General features: G+C 39.5%; 3 protein-coding genes across 3 annotated transcripts in view; 2 read left to right on the top strand and 1 right to left on the bottom strand.

Annotated features, from left to right (window-relative positions):
• The window catches only part of rnf31 (ring finger protein 31), a 17,843-nt gene extending 13,443 nt beyond the window's left edge, over positions 1–4,400 (bottom strand). The window contains exons 1-9 of the mRNA XM_067453684.1: positions 4,282–4,400; positions 3,377–3,576; positions 2,739–2,885; positions 2,499–2,654; positions 2,356–2,412; positions 1,801–1,954; positions 1,528–1,687; positions 1,287–1,432; positions 976–1,118 (exon numbers count right to left, since the gene is read on the bottom strand). Of these exons, the coding sequence (XP_067309785.1) occupies positions 976–1,118; positions 1,287–1,432; positions 1,528–1,687; positions 1,801–1,954; positions 2,356–2,412; positions 2,499–2,654; positions 2,739–2,885; positions 3,377–3,574 (1,161 nt within the window). The 5' untranslated portion in view covers positions 3,575–3,576; positions 4,282–4,400. The remainder of the gene's footprint in view (positions 1–975; positions 1,119–1,286; positions 1,433–1,527; positions 1,688–1,800; positions 1,955–2,355; positions 2,413–2,498; positions 2,655–2,738; positions 2,886–3,376; positions 3,577–4,281) is intronic.
• Positions 4,401–4,697: 297 nt separating this feature from the next.
• buc (bucky ball) lies at positions 4,698–7,807 on the top strand. The gene is made up of 7 exons (XM_067453685.1): positions 4,698–4,794; positions 4,937–4,994; positions 5,131–5,286; positions 5,364–6,854; positions 6,924–7,022; positions 7,129–7,230; positions 7,328–7,807. The coding sequence occupies exons 2-7, from the start codon at positions 4,988–4,990 to the stop codon at positions 7,357–7,359; spliced, it is 1,887 nt and encodes a 628-aa protein (XP_067309786.1). The 5' UTR covers positions 4,698–4,794; positions 4,937–4,987; the 3' UTR covers positions 7,360–7,807.
• A 1,173-nt stretch (positions 7,808–8,980) lies between these two features.
• On the top strand, positions 8,981–17,022 carry rnf152 (ring finger protein 152). Its single transcript, XM_067453036.1, has 3 exons — positions 8,981–9,135; positions 15,254–15,347; positions 15,690–17,022. Exon 3 carries the CDS (start codon positions 15,810–15,812, stop codon positions 16,425–16,427), a length of 618 nt encoding a protein of 205 aa, XP_067309137.1. The 5' UTR covers positions 8,981–9,135; positions 15,254–15,347; positions 15,690–15,809; the 3' UTR covers positions 16,428–17,022.
• Positions 17,023–17,402: the final 380 nt, after the last annotated feature.

Below are 17,402 nucleotides of genomic sequence, written 5' to 3'. Positions count from 1 at the left end.
CTTCCACAGTACGAAAAAAAAATACTATTTGAGTTAATGTGGCCCATCAACATTCTACCAACATTCTTCGCAATATCTTCTTTTGTGTTCAGCAGAGTTGGGGTGTGTGTGTGTGGGGGGGTGGGGGGGGGATAACAGGTCTAAAATTATAATTTGACCTATAATTAAAGTCATAACTAAAGTCAAATTACATATTTTAAAACATAACAGTGTTAAAGGCATAGTTCACCCAAAAAAGAAAATAAATCCATTATGTACTCACCCTCAAGTCATCCTAGGTGTATGACATTCTTCTTTCAGATGAATACAATCAGTGTTAAATAAAAAAAATGTCCTGGCTCTTCCAAGCTTTATAATGTAATGTTTCTGCTTTGAAGTCCAATAAAGTGCATCTATCCATCCTAAAAGTACTCCACTGCATTTAATAAAGGCCTTCTGAAGCGAAGTTATGCATTTGAGTAAGAAAAATATCCATATTTAGAATGTAAAACAAACTGTAATCTCTAACTTTAGCTTTCTGTCGTACATTCACGAGAGACTGTTGTTCCAGCGTATGATGTAGGGCACAGGCGTAGCGTAAGTTCCGGTGGTGAACACGGAAGCGCAGAGGATAGAGCCAATCTCTGATACAGCAAAACAAAACTTGGTTTTCACAAGAACTAGCATATTCTCACCAGAGCGTCCTACATCATCCAGTGAACGCACGTATGACAGTTATCAGAAGTTAAAGATTAGTTTGTTAAGTTTTAAATATGGAAATTTTTCTTACACGAATGCATAGTTCTGCTTCAGAAGGCCTTTACAGCAATTCACTACCATTTTAAAGCTAAGAAGCACCAGGACATAGGTAAGAAGAATTTCATATACACCTATGATGACTTGAGGGCTAATTTTCATTTTCTGGTGAACTTTAAGATAACATTGTACTGAAACAAAACCAGAAAATTGCATCTGAAATGTACTGGATAATGGCACCTGGCTGTCCATTAGTCCTGTGGCAGAGGGGGTCGGACGTGAGGGTGCGACAGGAGGTCGGGTGGCCAGACGGGGACGATCACACACCTCGCATAGAATGCTGCTGCCTGCATTCACCACTGTGCAGCTTTTGCACTGCCACTCTAATTGACAAAAGTTATGCGAATAAGCACCAGAATTAACACAATAATATAGATATTTATTTGTTTGTTTGTATGACCACCTTAACATTTTAAAAGATTGAGCACGACCGATGGTCTATTTGTTTTTAAAAAGTGGCAATCAAAAAAAGCTGGAATGTACAGACTAACCAGATATTGTAGAAGGCTGTGATGGCTCCTCCTGTAGAGATGGAGCAGAAGAGGACAGACGGGGTCGATCACAGGTTTCACACAAAACCTGCTGCATCGTATTTACTGTAGTGCAGTATTTACACTGCCATGTTGACAGTGATGAGCTAAGGAAATAAATAAAGACACAGATTTGTTTAACAAAATCCTACACATCTACTCAAACATGTTCTCTCAACATTTTAGATTGCTCAGTGCTAACCTGTGCCGTTTTGTAGCTTTTGAGGAAGTCACAGGGATCCTGATGTGCGTGGACCGTCCTGAATGGGAGTGATACAGCCGGTCACATTCTGTGCACAGCCTCTGAGTGCAGTTGGGGCAGTGAGCAGACACTGGAAAGATGCCACATATGGTACAGTTTTCTGCAAAGCAATTGAAAATCAATTAAATGGAATGGAAAGGATAAACGTGGAAACTTACAATGAAAGATATTTATTAAAAAATAAGCCAGGGTTGGTAAACGTGATGTCTTTACCTGTTTGTGTAGAGGGCACTAGAGAAGAGAGAGCAAGAGCTGGGCTAAATGGAGATTTAGGCTGAGAAGGAGACAAGGATGAGGGAGTTTGTTTTTCCCATGGTCTCTCACCAGGAGAGAAGGCAACTGCATCTGTGCTGATTCCCTCATCATCCTGTACAGACATTATATGGACACTGTACTTAAGTGACCTGCAAAAAAAGCTAAGAAATCTTAAAGACATCTTTCTGTGTGGTAAGATGTATTTGAAAGAAGCCTCTTAAGCTCACCCAAGGCTGATAAAAACACAGTTAAAAGTACTTAAAATAACTTTTCTATTTTAAAATTTAATGTATTCCTGTGATGATCCTTTAGAAATAAGAAACATTTCTTATTATTATGATCATCAATGTTTAAAACAGTTATGCTGCTTAATATTTCTGATGATAAAACGGTACATTTTTTTCAGGATTCTTTTAGCACCAGAAAATTCAAAAGAGCAACATTTATTTTAATTGATTAATGTCCCTTTTCATCAAATTAAAAGTATTAATTTCTTTAAAAAAAAAACTGTACCTGCACAGTGAGGGAGGGAATAAGTCTTTCAAAAAACTCTGGATGAGGATGGGTACCCTACAGAAAAGGAACAAACTCTTCATGTGAGCTTAACGTTCATTTTTGATGAACTCATTATATGCTTATACTTTACAGCCCCGGACCTTGATTAGCAAGTCCAGCTCCATACGGAGGCACATGACCTCAAGAGTCACTGACGCCACCTTCCCAACATCTGGCTGGACAACATCATCAGGAAAGCTCAAGCCATCATGCTGCTGATTGGTGTAGCCATACAGGTTAAGTACTGCTCTGCCACCCTAAAAGAGGAAGATAGAGAATAGTAACTGAAGTAATTTTGTATGGTTCACTCCAAAAGCCTCAAATCCTCATTCACCACTCACCTGAATAGAGTCTACGGTCGTCCTGAAGACAGGGTTGTTGTACTTGACTGTACGCCAGTACTTTGGCCTGTTGGGGTTAGTTAGATTGGAGCCATACTTCTCCAAGATGTTAAGAGCAGTGGAAAGCTTCTGCAGGAGGCTGAGGGACTAAACAGACCAGGAGATATTAACAGAATAGTATGAACAAGAATACATTACAACCTAGAAACAACAACAGTGGGTAACAATAAACTAGGAAGAAATGTTATGTGCATACAAATGAGTGGAAACAAGACCAATTCTTATGAAAGACACAAGGAAACGGTGACAGATTACCCAGTGCTATATTATGCGCTTTATGTCAGTCATTCACGCAGCCAATATAACTCCATACATTCCATACGGCCAGGGCCGTAACCTCCACAGACAATTACCCCCAATGAGATATAGCCAAACTGAGATATAGTTGCAGTTATCTGATTAAATGTTAAATTACTTTTTGTCAAATTTCACTATTTAAGTGATGTACATGAATGTGACGAGACAAGAAACATAAACGGGCATGATTACAGCCATGTCTACGTGCAGGTAGCCCGTTCATAAAAAAATCAACACTCTTTGGATGGCTGAGGAAAATGAATCATTACACCAGCTCTCACCTCATTCCTGTTATTTCCACTACCATTCTCCGTCAGCATGCTTTCAGCAGCTATGTAGCGATATTTGCTGGAAGGTGGTAGAGGGATGTTGGCCATGGATGCCACCCCTGCCCTCATCTCCTGGGCAGAACCTGGAGAAGATAAGCTGCCTTCCGCATTCACCCTCACCTCCTCCAGCTGATCACTGAGAGAGGCCATAGCTGAAAGTGAAAGTCAACAAGCTTTAAAACACACAAGGCCTGAATTACTCTTCGTTTCTCACGCCAAAGTATTAAGAAACAAAGTAACTACATAGTAGTTAGGTAAATAGTTAAAGTTTAGTGGCGTTAGACAAGGTGGCTTACTGATTTATTATGTCTGAAGCCTAGGTTAACTTAATAGTAAACAACACGACTGTTGATTCACTTGTCAAACATACGGAGTCATTTTCTCATTTATTTACAGTTACTGCTAATATTTAATAGATAAACATGATTGTCACATCATTTCAATAACCCGTATGGATGTTTTTACACCTAATTTATGTTAGCTAATACGCTAGCCGTCTGGTGAATGGAAAGTGAAACCATAACAACTCGCACGAAGCTAGTTAGCTAACCATTTTTTCAAATGATAAACTGATGTTTCTGGATAAACTGATGGCTTACGGACTCAAATGTTATTTGCACAACCTGTATACAGACGTGTTTATATACTCAAATAAAACATACAAGTTATCTTTGGCTTAACGCGTTGATACTTCTGAATAGTATCGTGCGCTAGCAGGCTAACGCTTAAGAAATGTCGTCAAAAACTCGTCAAAGATATTACAGAGAAACGTCTAGATGCATCTCCGTTAATACTGAGCAATTAACTCAACTATCTGACGTATTTTATGAGCTGCCGATAAATAATAACATACTCACCGCGTATTGACAGTGCAGCAGCGCTCTCTTTCACTCATAGGTAAAATTGAAACACACACCCGCACAGAGGCGCTAAGAGGACGCATAAACTGCATTTCGTCAACAACAACACAAAATCTTGTAATAGGTTAAATGTGTAGATAACAAAAGAGGAATGATAGGGAGAGTTGCCGGAACCTAAAAAGAAGTGTCATAACAGAAAATAAGAAATGTAATTGATCATCAAACAATTGACACTGATGTATTGAGCAACATTGTAATAGTTATTTAATTTTGTTAATGCGAGATGGTAGTGGCATAAATTCAAACTGCTTGTGACAATAAAAACCGAAGTGAGTGTTTTGCTGATGTGACAAATTAGGTACACCTGCTTGCTGGCATTTGATTGCATTAATGTGGATTTCAGGGAACAGGCATGAGATCTATAAATCTGAAGTGCAAAGCTTTAACGACAGAGTTGGTTGCTCTCGCTCTATACACATTTAAGTCCACTTTGTCACTTTCACATTTAAGGTTAGTGAGTGTTTTTGTTTGTCGAAATGTATTACGTTTGAATTTGAGCTATTATTACATGCCTGTCTATTTTAAGGTGATCTCGACGGTGTTGTTTGTTTGGTTTAATAGCTCAATGTTCTGAGCGTTGCATGTCTTACAGTATTGCGGTGTTTTGTATCCAGTGCTGTCTTTCTTCGTCTCCTCCCAAGAAATGGAAGGTAATTCGTTTTTCTATTCTTCTTTCAAGTCTCTCTGTGTGTGGTCCTGGTAACTACAGAAACCCTGTAATTTATAAATCTATATATCTGGCAAATGTGTTTTGGTGGAATATTTCTGTCTCGTTATTGTTTTTAGGTATAAACAACACTTCACAATCAATGGGAGTTGGTCAACCTCACCATCCAGTAAACCACACCAGACCTTTTTTCTATGTTCAGCCACCATCTCAGCCTTATTTCATGTATCAGTGGCCCATGAATCCATATGGCCACTATGGCTTTCCGGGGCCAGGTAAGTTTTGTCTGAGGCATTGCTGCTTGTTGTAGATTTCCACTTTTTACCCCCTCCCCCTTTTCTTTTGTTTCTAGCTTTGCACTTTGGCCGTCCTTACATGGCCCCTTATCAATTTATGCAGTATCCTGGGTATGTGGTTCCACATGCCCCCATACAGCCAGTAGATTACAGAAGACTCAACCCCCATTATCCCTCGGTTGCATCCTATGACTTGCGCGTCCGTCACCACGTTCAACATGCAGGGATGCATCGTGAGACTGCCTGTTCTGAGGTTCAAACCGATCCTAGTGATTCAGTCAACAAACTTCTAGACAAAATTGAGAGTCTTAAGGCCTGTGAACAAGGTGGTGACAAGGCGCTTAACGCTGTGGTCTCCTCTACCCCTGATGTAGTGCAGGGAGAGAAGCTGGCCTTAAATGAAGACTCTAATTTGGAGCTTGCCTCTCAGGAAGGCAAGGAAGAGCAGGGAAATCAGGTCACAAGGCCCACAACCTACAGCGACTCTGCGTATGATGCAGAGTCTAGCCAGGGTAGGCTGGATGAATGTGTTTTATCAGATGTGCTGCCTCTTGACAGTTCCTCTGTCCATGAGGAAGAGGATGCCAATGAGGAAGATGAACAACATAGTGTTGCTGATGAAATGTGCTGCCAAAATGGGAAGTCTGCAACTGGTAATGTGTGTTGTAGTGGTGTCAAAAGCCCTGCCGATTCAGAGAGCCATGGTTTTGAGAAACTGGGTGATGAGCAGGTGCAGACTATAGTTTTGACTGATGCTGCTGCAGCTATGGACCCTCTTATAACGCTCTCAGAAGACTTTGACCTGTCATATCAAATCCTTCGCCTGCCTTGTAATAAGACCACAACTGGCCTCAGTCTTGAACGAGAGATTGACCCACTTGTTTACTTTGATTCTCCATCTACTCTGTTGCCACCACCAAACTATCTCTCCTCAATTGGCAGCGCATATTCCTACAGCTACTACCCTCAGGTGACCCAAGAGCGCCAGAGCGTCTTGAGTCCATCCATCGACGAGCTCTCCTCCAGAGATGAAATGTTCTCCACTGATGTGGAGGAACTCGATCTTGTTCCGGGGCATGTGTATGTGGGTGGTGGCAGGCTGGCTGAAAGTGATTTACCTGTTCGCTCCCGAAAAGAGCTCTTGAGTATGGAAAAAACTTGCACGGTCTGCCAAAAAACATGTGCATGCTGTGGGTCAAGCTTGCAGGATGAGGGAGGAATGTGTAAGATGGCTGAACACAGCCATCCTGAGAGGAATGAGTTGTCTGATCAAGATTGTGAGTATGATCTCGAGGGAGAGGTGCGGAGTAACTGTGAGTCTCCGAGAGTTTCCAAGAGGAAGTGTTGCAGTAGGCATGCTCTACCCACTTGTGGGCATCACAGTGCCAAACACAGACACCGGAAGCTGCAGTGCGACGGCCAAGAGAGCTGTGATTTACGTGAACAGGCTCGGGTGCATCCCAAAGGAGAGTGCTGTGAGGAGTATGGTGCTCTGGCTAAAGCAGATAAGAGACTTCAAAAGGGTACCTTGTGCAGGCCCTGTAATGGTAAGGTTTTTTTTTCATATTTGAATTATGCTATCACAAGGGTCTCGGCTCATGCAAAAATATATTTAGAACGACAGTGGCGAGAGGGCGTTCCTGAACAAGAGAATTGGACCAGTTGTGGTGCCAAACCAAGGTCTTGGCGGCAAGTTGCTGGACCTCAAGATCAAGGTATAATGTATTAGCTGTTGACATTTTATGTATGGCATCTGAAGTTACACACTAAGTGTCAAGTATGCTTTGTCTCTATAACTTTTGTTCTTATTGACTTCTAAAGGGAGAACTCCATTGAGGCGGCCGACTTGTAAGACGATCCACCAGCAAAGGCCAAGAAGTGAATATGATGAGACTGACTTTACCTACTGCCAGAGGGGCAGAGGTGAGTATAGGCTTTTAAACGAGTAAATTTTCTCAGTGTTTTTTTTTTTTTATATATATTTATTTATCTTTTGTTATTTGAATCTTTGTCCCATCAGGTGCTATGAAGAAAAGAGGCACACGATACTAAACCATTATGCACTGCTGTAATACTTGATGTATTACCCGAAACTTGTGTGAAATGCACTTCATTATGAATGTACACATGGACACTGTTCTTGACTGTATGTAACTGAAAAGTATGACAGTGATGTACACCTTGCTGCATTTCCAGTGCTCAATTTAACCTTCTATTTTTGGGTGCAATGCATTCATCTTAATATTACGCTGGGACTGCTCTCATTGGACCAGGCCTTGACCCATGCCTACACAGCCTCTTTCTCATGTTCCTTGATCTGGGAGGTGTAGATCTTGTCTGGTATGTAAGGGCTCTGAATTTTTGCATGGTCAAGGACTGGCCCACTGTGGCATTTTTTTTGAAACTTGGACACTGGCGATGCAGCTGGTTAAAGGGGGTGACGCAAGGTTAAAAAAAAAAGGGAGGATGCGAAATAAAGTGGACAGTTTGGTCACTCTTAGCCCAGATGTCTTGTTTTTATTACTGTGACACTATATTTTCATACATCAGTGTAATGTTGACATGCAGAACTCCATTTAGCTGTACAGTGTTATGCCATTAAAGTCTTGGCATTGCACGTTTCTCTCGCCCCCCCCCCCCCCCATTCTTTAAAAAAATAATACCAAAAAACTCCTTCACTGGAATGCATTTGTTTGCTGCTGTGTTTAATTTATGAGGGGCAGCTCATTAGTGTGGACTTTTTCATGATTCTAGCATCTCAGTTGGTGGTGAGCTTTGAAATGAGAGCTGTATAGTCTAGTGATACAATTAGTGTGTTAGGGAGAGGTAGACCATGGCAAAAACTATTGCTAGACTACAGCTCTCATTTCAAAGCACTCCACCAACTAAGATGGGACTGGAATAATGACAAGTCCACACTAATGATCTGACCCACACTAATCAAAAACACAAGTGAGTGCATGTGGGCTTGTGAGGTCCAAATATCCTTTTACGTTTATTCATTCATAGTGAAACCTGTTTATCCCTGACCAGTAAGGTGAACTTTACCAATTAAAAAAAAGATTGTTAATTATCCAAACCATGTCCCCAAATGGTTTGAGATGGCTGCTTTGTGTAACTATTTTCAAAAAACAAAAATAGGCTACCATTTATGCCCAAATGTCACAGCTCACCATTCTCCATTTGATTTTATTTCAGTTTTGCAATTGATATGTCACTTTGAATGACAGCTTTGACATTTAAATGGTCAGTTTTGATGGCTTCCTCCAAATTTAATCTTATTTTGCCTAGAGGAGTGGTAGAAATGGATACAACGTGTCATGCAATATGCCTACTGTTCACAATGCACAGAAGATTTTTACTTGTTCTCTGGTCACGCCACGGTTTAGTCCTTTCAAGATTTATATTAGTGTTATAAATTCATAAAGTGAGCCATAAAAACATCCGTGGTTTTATGTCTTTATGGAAATCGTTAATATTTCTGTTTAGTGTTTACTTAAATTGAGGATTTATGATTTAGAAGATTTACCAAATCATAAGTTTGTTTTACTTATCGTGCTTGTCTGTTTTGTGACACATTATCCGCTTTAAAAACGACTATCAAACCTGTTCAGACCCGACAAACTCTGGCAATCTGATTAGCGGGCTTCCTTATTGGCTGTTCTCTTCGCAGACGTCGGTCGCTATTGGCTGCGCTGTGGGAGTTGCAGCGAACGTTTACAGTACAGCCTTTGAAGAAGGCAGAGTGAAGTATGACAGATGAGACTCCTCTACATGCGATGTTCACCGTTTGCATAGAGCGGATGAGAGACATTTTCGATATAGAAGGTGAGTTTTTCCTTCCTCCTTTCAAAGGAACAGCTAAAACGGGTTGGTTTACCGATTTGTGCATTCGCATCAAATTTAGCGTTGAGATTTTGTTAAACTCTTAAACAGTTTACAGCAAACAAAACGTTTCGATTCGTCTTTGTTCCATTGTACCGATGCATATTTGCTGCATTACGTTTTATCTGCGGTATTAAAATATAAAATCGCTCAATGTGTAACTTTATTAGGGCACACATAGTGTGTGTGTGTGTTTAAAGCAAGTTCAGCCTATGTATCAAGGCGCCGAGTTTTGTATTGCATTTCGTTGTATTATAGTACGCTAGGAACTTCTCTTTTACATTGCAGCAGGGTTCTTCTCACTAGCAGCTTTCAGTCTCTGTTCCGGTTCAAGTCTTGTTTTGATTGTTAAGAGGCACGCAACAATGGCTGCGTGTCAAAACAAAGTGAGCTGCCTACTTAGGCAGCACTTCTGTGTGGCATATAGGCTCGCTGGACTGTAAAGGCACACGATTCCCAGAAATGCAATGAAGGCACCTCACTAGGTTTTGAGACACAGCCAATTACGACTAGTCTAAATATGTCTGTCTTCGAAAACAGACGTGCCCTGAAAATGCCTGTACATGTCACACAGCCCAAAAATATTTGGGTTATGCCCATACAATCCCAACATTTTGCTCACAGTCTGCTGAAATCAAATGCTGTTTGACTTTACTGTGTCCTTGGAACTGGATTAGTAAATTCCACTGATATTATCTTCCATTATCTCATCTCCGTGCTTTGCTATCAGACTCTGTTTGATGCACTCAGTATTCGAGTGGCCTTTTCTCTTTACATTTGGTCTCTTATTAACACATGTCTGTGCAGATGTTTGGCACCGTACTTTAATCACTGTAAGGGTTCTGTTAATTTGACACCCGTTCAGACAGCATTTCAGTACAAAGTTAAATGCTTATCTGATTATTGTTGCACACACACCCTGCTCAGTTGAAGTCCGGTGTGTTTCATTACAAAAACATACCCAGATGAAATCTGTGTGACTATGCTGCATACATTACGCGTCGCCTTGGGATGTCTCTCATTTCTGCATTGCTTACACAGGTTAATGTTGGAGGTGTACACCAATATCCCACAGATGTCCTATGTTGCATGGGGAAAAAAAGGCATCAAAAAGTAAAGGCCAAGAGCATGCGTGATTGGCTCCCCTCCCCACCTGCTCAAGTCAGCGCATTGTCCTTGAGAACGCCACACAGTCTCAGTTTTTAAATGACGTTTTTCATTTTTTGCTTTGCCCCCTTTCTGACAAATCCCCTGATTCAGCTGCATCCATCAGGTTGATGTTTCACTGTAGCATGCAGCTGACTGACAGTTTGTTATCTGCTTGTTTCATTGTCTTAGTTTTCAAGACGTCAGACTGAAGAGTGACCCTCAGCGAAGCATGGGGTTCATGTTTCTTGAAAGCTGAAATCAGAAAAGCATAGTTTCACGTTTGATAATAAGTAAAAGTAAAAAAAAAAAAAAAACCTAAGATTTCCAGTCTAGGCAGGCAAAAGCAAGCTTGCTCTGCATATAATCTGAGATTAATGTGAGTGAAAACTTTGAGTAAATGTGTTCTCAAGGTTACACCTTTGCAAGTATTTTAAATTGTTTGGTAAATTTTCCCACAAGGACATTTAATAGATTGGCACATTTTCTCCCCCGTGTGCCATACCAGAATTGCTAGGGAAATTATACAAAGTGAAATTGAGCTGGAGTGGTTTTCATGGTAACTGAATTATTATGCAGCCCTTGAATTCCTCGTCAGAGCAAGATGGATTTGTAGCATCCACATGTTTAATTTGCAATGCACTCTTTTTTCTTCTGATTTAATGATACTAGTTTGAAGAACATGAAATAATCAAGTACTTCAAACCTTCAAGCCCCCTTAGATTTATTAGTAAATTAAAAGTATCTGTTAGTCCCTAAAGCCGTCAATGAGATTGCTGTAATGTGTTTTGACTGGAAATCCCAAAGAGAAAGGAAATATTTCCACTTCTCCATCACAAGATAATGTGCACCTAATAATGGATAAGCCCCCAGGGCATCTGTCCATTCATACCACAATAGCAGGCTTAATTGCATTATTAATTATTTTTCCCCTCAAGGGATAGAGTGGAATTATACTTATATGAGCAATTACTTGCATGGTGTAAACCTTTGAACTTGAAAGAGAAAAGCACAATGCGATAAATGTTTTTTTTTTTTTACTTTTTTTTTTTTTTTTTTTTTTTTTTCAGGGTCACAGTATATAAGTATAACAAAATGAAGTCTGGGATGGGGTGCTGAGAATGTGGACACAAGTAATTTATCTTTAACTTAGTCACTTGATAAGTGTTCATTCTTTTCTCAGGCAATTGACATCTGTAGCACAGGTGTACTTAATTTCCCATTGAATATTCCTCCCTTAGTGACAAGCATTGAGCCAAGCAATTAAAATGCATATTAGTACAGTACCTGAAGGAAACAAATGCCCTCAAATCAATTTTAGATGAGGTTAGGAAATATTTTTAAGCTCTGAATTGGTTAAGGTCAGGAGGAAGTCTGAGTGCCGGAGGGGTTTTGAACTCCCATTCACTGGTCAGCTTCATGCATGTTAATAGTCATGTGTCATGCAGGTTTCAGAAATTTTGCCTGCGGGCTCAACTAAACTAGGTCACATTTTGCTGTTTGGAATTTTTTTCATCCAATGAAATTTTTTACTCTCATTGTGTGTGCACATAAACACTCGATCTAAGTGGATTATGCTGCCCATTGCGTAGAACAACATTTAATTGCAATTAATCAACCCTTGTTACATGTTATATACGGAACACATAATGATAATGATTAATAATAATAAGAATGATTTCCTCCCAAATGTAGACATTTTTAATTCCCTGATATAATATATATCGTAATATAATTCTCTCTCTCTCTCTCTCTCTCTCTCTCTCTCTCTCTCTCTCTCTCTCTCTCTCTCTCTCTCTCTCTCTCTCTCAAAAATAAATATATATATATATATATAAATAGTACATAAGTAAAAGAGGAATAAAAAGCAGAACAAAAGAGCACTCAAGACAAAGCAGAACAGTCAGGGGAGGAGTACTGTGTCAGTGGGTGAGGTCTGAAACCCCCTTTACGTGACACGACGATCATGCATTTAGAAATGACTCATGTTACACAGCTGCCTGCGAATGAGAGATGCACATACAAAAAGTGACTGATTAAGTGAAAAAAATTCCAAAACGCTCTGTATTAAAAAACTAATAAAATCATACAGCAAATATGTATCCATTCAATATATCTGTTTTTGGCCATATGTATTTCGAATAATCAATGTATTTTCTTTAATCTGCAATACATTTCATTTCTTTTCATTAATAAATTTAGTATATTTTGTGAAGTTTAAATATAGGTAACACTTTTCAACAGGGTCTCATTTGTTAACATTAGTTATTACATTAACAAACTAACCATGAGCAATACATTTGTTACTGTATGTGTTAACTTTGTATTTATCTTTGTTAATGTTAAAAATCCAGCTATTCATTGGTCGTTCATGTTAGTTCACAGTGCATTAACTAATGTTAACAAATGCAACTTTTAATTTGAATAATGTATTAGTAAATGTTGAAATTAACATTTTACGTCATTGTAGCTGTAGTTATGTAGTTAACTAATGAAATCTTATTGTAAAGTGTTACTGAAAATATATTTTGTTTAAGCCTTCTAATGTCAGAAATTAAAATCTAAAATAAAAAACATTTAGGAGTTTAGTTTTAGCTCTAATTACTAATTGTTTAGAGGGCAACTTTAAAAGTGGCCCGTATTCCCTCATCCTCCCTACTTCCTGGATGAATTTTAACACCCCTAAATAAAGTGTTTCAAGGTTGATGCAGTTTTGTAGGCCATATCTCAGAAATGAGTTAGCATTTTAGCAATCCCGGCTCCATCGGGATCAAAGGTTTTATTTTTTAATGCTTGAAGAAAAGTCTGTGGTTTTCACAGGCTCAAGATATTTGCACGTATTTATTCCACAATATTCAGCTCTGAAAAAAATGAAAGGAGTACTTCAGCGCACGGAAGATGAATCTGTATTTAAACTGGGTCATTAATGTAGTAGAAATGTGAAATTAATTTTTTTATTTGGTGCTTTCTAGACTGAAAAAAGACAGAAAATGTATTTTTTGTTCCATGGGGCTGAAAGACAACAATTCCCAGAATGCTTCGCTGCCCTGTGAGGCCACTCCCAAAGCCACCTAGATTACTGAATCACTTTCAATTTTGCAGCCGCGACCGCGTTCATTTTCATAAAATCAGTTCAGTTAAAGAACATACACTACAATTAAAAACTGAACGTGTCTATTCAATATGTGATTTAGCCGCTGAGGGAGTCTCACAGCTCAAAACGCTGCAGGAGTCAGATTACATTGACAGTCATGGGTGAGCTCGTGATGAAAGCTGAGGTAAACGCGTCCGCGGCATCGATTCACAGCGCATGTTCAGTCTGACACGTTTTCAGTTCATGACTTTGAAAGCTTAACTGTCATAAGAATTAGTTTGATAAGTTGAAAGACTTACTTTTCTCCGCTTGCTGTTTCCATGAATGCCTGAGGCTGCAGCTGCGAGATGAGTGCTGTGAGTGTGATCTCCCATCCCCCACGCACGAGTTGAAAACATGCGGAAATGGCTCCCTCTGCTGGCTATAGTCTTTAGCCTCTGACGCAAATTGACGATATCTGTGTCATCGGGGATTTTTTCCAGAAATAAAATGCATAAATCTCTTGTCTCAGAGGGATATGAGGGGGGGAAGCACAATCATTCAAATATACTCCAGGGTTTCTACTAATACAAAGCCATATGCTAATCGCTGAAGTAACCCTTTAAGAGACCACTTAACATGGATTTCTCAATGTTAAGTGGTCTCTTAATTTTTTCCAGAGCTGTATAATACATCAGTAGTACCCTCTTTGTTTTTTTTGTTTTTTAAGCTTTTACTTGTATTGTAAAAGGCAGCAGCTAACAGGTGGCTAAATGGGAATTGGCCAAACATCTGCCAAACAGAGTCATCTATTCACTAGTCACAGCCTCTTTGTGTTTATAATTCGCTCTTGCAAACTATTAGAGCTCAAATTTTTAGGAAAAATGTTCTTAAAGAAAGAGTTTCGGAAGCTTAGTTGGTGACACTGAGGTTAATTTTTTAGCATTTATAGCCTACCTACGGTAAGCTTTTGACTTCAGCTGATTGTTTCCGGTTCAAAATTGCAAAAGTTGTTAATTTGTGAAGATTATCATGTTGGACAAAACATGTAAGAATCATAAGCTTTTGATAGTCAAAGATCTTATTTTTTTGCAATATTCCAAAATCCTATTGGGTTCTTGTCGAGTGAACCAGGGTTATACTATTGCCGTCTTTCAGGCAACCTGTAACCCATGTTTTTTTTCTCCCAACCTTCCACCCGTGAAAGTGCACTGGAACGGCAATCAAACCCGTGACTTTCAGTCCATGTACTCCCAGTTACGAGTTCTGATGTTTACATACCCCGTGAAACAACAATGGCAGCTCCTACGGATGCGGTGTTTATGGAAGTCATACATTAAACACTAAATCATTTATTAAAATAAGGTATTGCTCTGTTATTTATCCGTAAAAGTTATGCATTAGCAGCAGCTTTTCTAGCGTTAGCTAGTTTTAGACTAGAGTGCAAGAATAAATGAATACCAAATGCATTTCCAAATATACAAATAACGAAAATAAAAGCTATAACCGCTTCTCTCACCTCATGCGCTGTTTTCTTCAAATAAGCAAGGAGTAAGCACCTTTGGCAATATAAATGATTGTAAATAAGCATTAGCCCCGTATGGTCTGCCATGCTTTGTTTACATCTAGTTACCACAATTCATTGCGTTCAGGCCGTTTAGTGTGACTTTGCCTGGAAAGCTACAAAGCCGTGTGTCATGGTTTGAAGTTATAATTTACAGGCTCAAAAACCTGCCTGGAACGCAGCATAACTTCCAAGCTGACTTGTAAAAATATGTAATTCGCACTCCACTATATTCTTATTTTTTTAATCATTATAATGTGTTTTCCTTTATTTTACAGAGTTATTTCAGGGTATTTCTTTGGACTTCCTTTATTTCCAGCTGTGCTCATTGACTGATTTGAACCCCTGGTTTGATCTACGCTTAAACCCATGGTAAGAATCACTCCGTGAATCAATCAAGTCATTTCACATAATCAGAGAATTAATCACAGACAATTAAGCTGTTTTGTTTTCTGTTCACATACACAATTTAGCCTCTTTACGATCCACGTCCAAACTCAGAGGTGACTGTGGACAGTCCTAATCCCTGCTGATTTGTTTACTTATCCAGGACATCTACATTTAAGTCAAGCCTGACAAGTGTTTAGATCCAGCTCACAGCTAGCGCATAATAAATGAACCCCTCTGTCTGCTTGTGTATGTGCCAAAAGTGTTCCCTTGGATTAAATTCTTGACAGTCTGTTTTGATGCAACGTCCTTGTCGTGCTTCCACAGGCAGAGCTAGACGTGGATTAAAGCACCGACGGCCTGATCAACACCGAGTGGTCCACGAAGAAGTGCACTGGCAATTCAAGCAAGGACACCGTCATTGAATCAACCAAGGAGATTTGTTTTATGTGTAACATCCACGTTTTAGGGTCAATGGAGACCTTGTCGCAGAGCTCTAGGCTTGAGTGCCAAATCTGTTTCAACTACTTCAGCCAATGGCGCCGTCCCAAACTCCTGCACTGCCAACATACCTGCTGCTCCATATGTCTGAGCCAGATGAGGCTCAGCCAGAGAGAGATCCGCTGTCCTTGGTGTCGTTGCTTGACACAGATCCCAAACGGCCTTTCGGTCTCGCATCTTCCCGATGACCTGGATGTACTCTCCGTGATCAGTCCTTCTCACTCCTCTGAACACACCCCTATCTTTATACACTTGCCCAACAATGGTTGCTACCTACTGCCTATCCCCGTGGACTCAGACATGGCGCTGCTGCCTAGAGAGCCGGCCTGCCGGTTCGGACCTAAAAGCGCCGGGGTGGTAAACGTCTCTGATGGGCGTAGTCTCGCGTTGGGAGATGACATGGGTGAGGAGGGGATGGAGGAGGAGGTGACCGTAAAGACCACAGCATGGACGGGGGTTTGCACTGTGCTACTTGTGGCTTTCATTTTGATTTTTTTGCTGGGTATCGTGTTGCATAACATGTCCTGCGTGTCCAAACGCTTCACTATTATTTCCTGCGGATGAGATGGACGAACGGAAGAATTGAAAGGAGCCAACCAATGTGGCTTGAAACCTCTTATGTGATTTTCAAATTTGACTGTGACTACATACGCTAGACGAGCGAAAAATGGGAAGTGAAAGAAGCCGAGGGCCAAGTCTATGCAATCCATGGTATTTCAAATGTTTATGAAAGCCCTGATTCATACATTCTTGGGGAATTTGTTCAGTTAATGTGCAGAAATGTCATTCAAGTATCTATAAGTGTTGACTCCATGTATTTGCATGCCTTGTATGTACCTGAGGGAAATTAACTTGGTCTCTAATACTAAACTAGAGTTGTGCGTTATTGACAGTCTGTAGGGGTTGTGCAATTTGTGGAGGTTGCGCAACACTAAATTATAGAAATGAAATGACGTGCATAATGTTATTAATGTTAATGTAGCTGCACTGCCTTTGAATTATGTTTTTTTTTTTGCTGTATATGTATCAAAAGTCTTTGTTATGAGGTGTTTCAATTTTCTTTAAAGTACCACACACAGTTTCCAATTGTAACAAACTGTTTTACTTTTTTTACTTGTGGGTTTTGAATTTACCTTTGATTAAATGAGTGAAAACATCAGTCTCTGATTGAATTGGTTATTAATTATAACAGATCGTGTGTGCTATTTAATTTAAAAGCTATAAACATGATAACAAAACATGCTGCTTAAAAAATCTGCACAAAATACAATAATGTTCAAGTTTGGGGTCAGTAAGGGTTTTTTGTTTATTTTTTGTTCCATCATTTAACATTAACACAGAACTGTACATTGTTACAAAAAAATTACCTAATAGGAAAACCGTTTCAAATAAACTGTTTTTTTAATTTAATTTTTATTTTTTCATTCCTCAAAGAATCCTGGGGGAAGAAAAAAAAAATCTGACACTGTGACACTGAAGACTGGAGTAATGGCTGAATATATTTCACATTAACTAATAAACAGTTATTATAAATTGTAG

This window comes from Pseudorasbora parva, chromosome 9 (assembly GCF_024679245.1).
Source record: "Pseudorasbora parva isolate DD20220531a chromosome 9, ASM2467924v1, whole genome shotgun sequence".
Classification (NCBI taxonomy): domain Eukaryota; kingdom Metazoa; phylum Chordata; class Actinopteri; order Cypriniformes; family Gobionidae; genus Pseudorasbora; species Pseudorasbora parva.
The sequence above is the reverse complement of the archived record's forward strand: the minus strand, read 5'-3'. Positions and strand labels throughout refer to the sequence as shown.

Excerpts from the sequence above, each read along its gene's own strand:
- buc (XM_067453685.1), top strand. Across the intron at positions 5,287-5,363 it reads CTATGGCTTTCCGGGGCCAG|CTTTGCACTTTGGCCGTCCT; the intron begins GTAAGTTTTGTC and ends TTTTGTTTCTAG. Across the intron at positions 6,855-6,923 it reads CTTGTGCAGGCCCTGTAATG|AACGACAGTGGCGAGAGGGC; the intron begins GTAAGGTTTTTT and ends AAATATATTTAG.
- rnf152 (XM_067453036.1), top strand. The coding sequence starts at position 15,810 with ATGTGTAACATCCACGTTTTAGGGTCAATGGAGACCTTGTCGCAGAGC.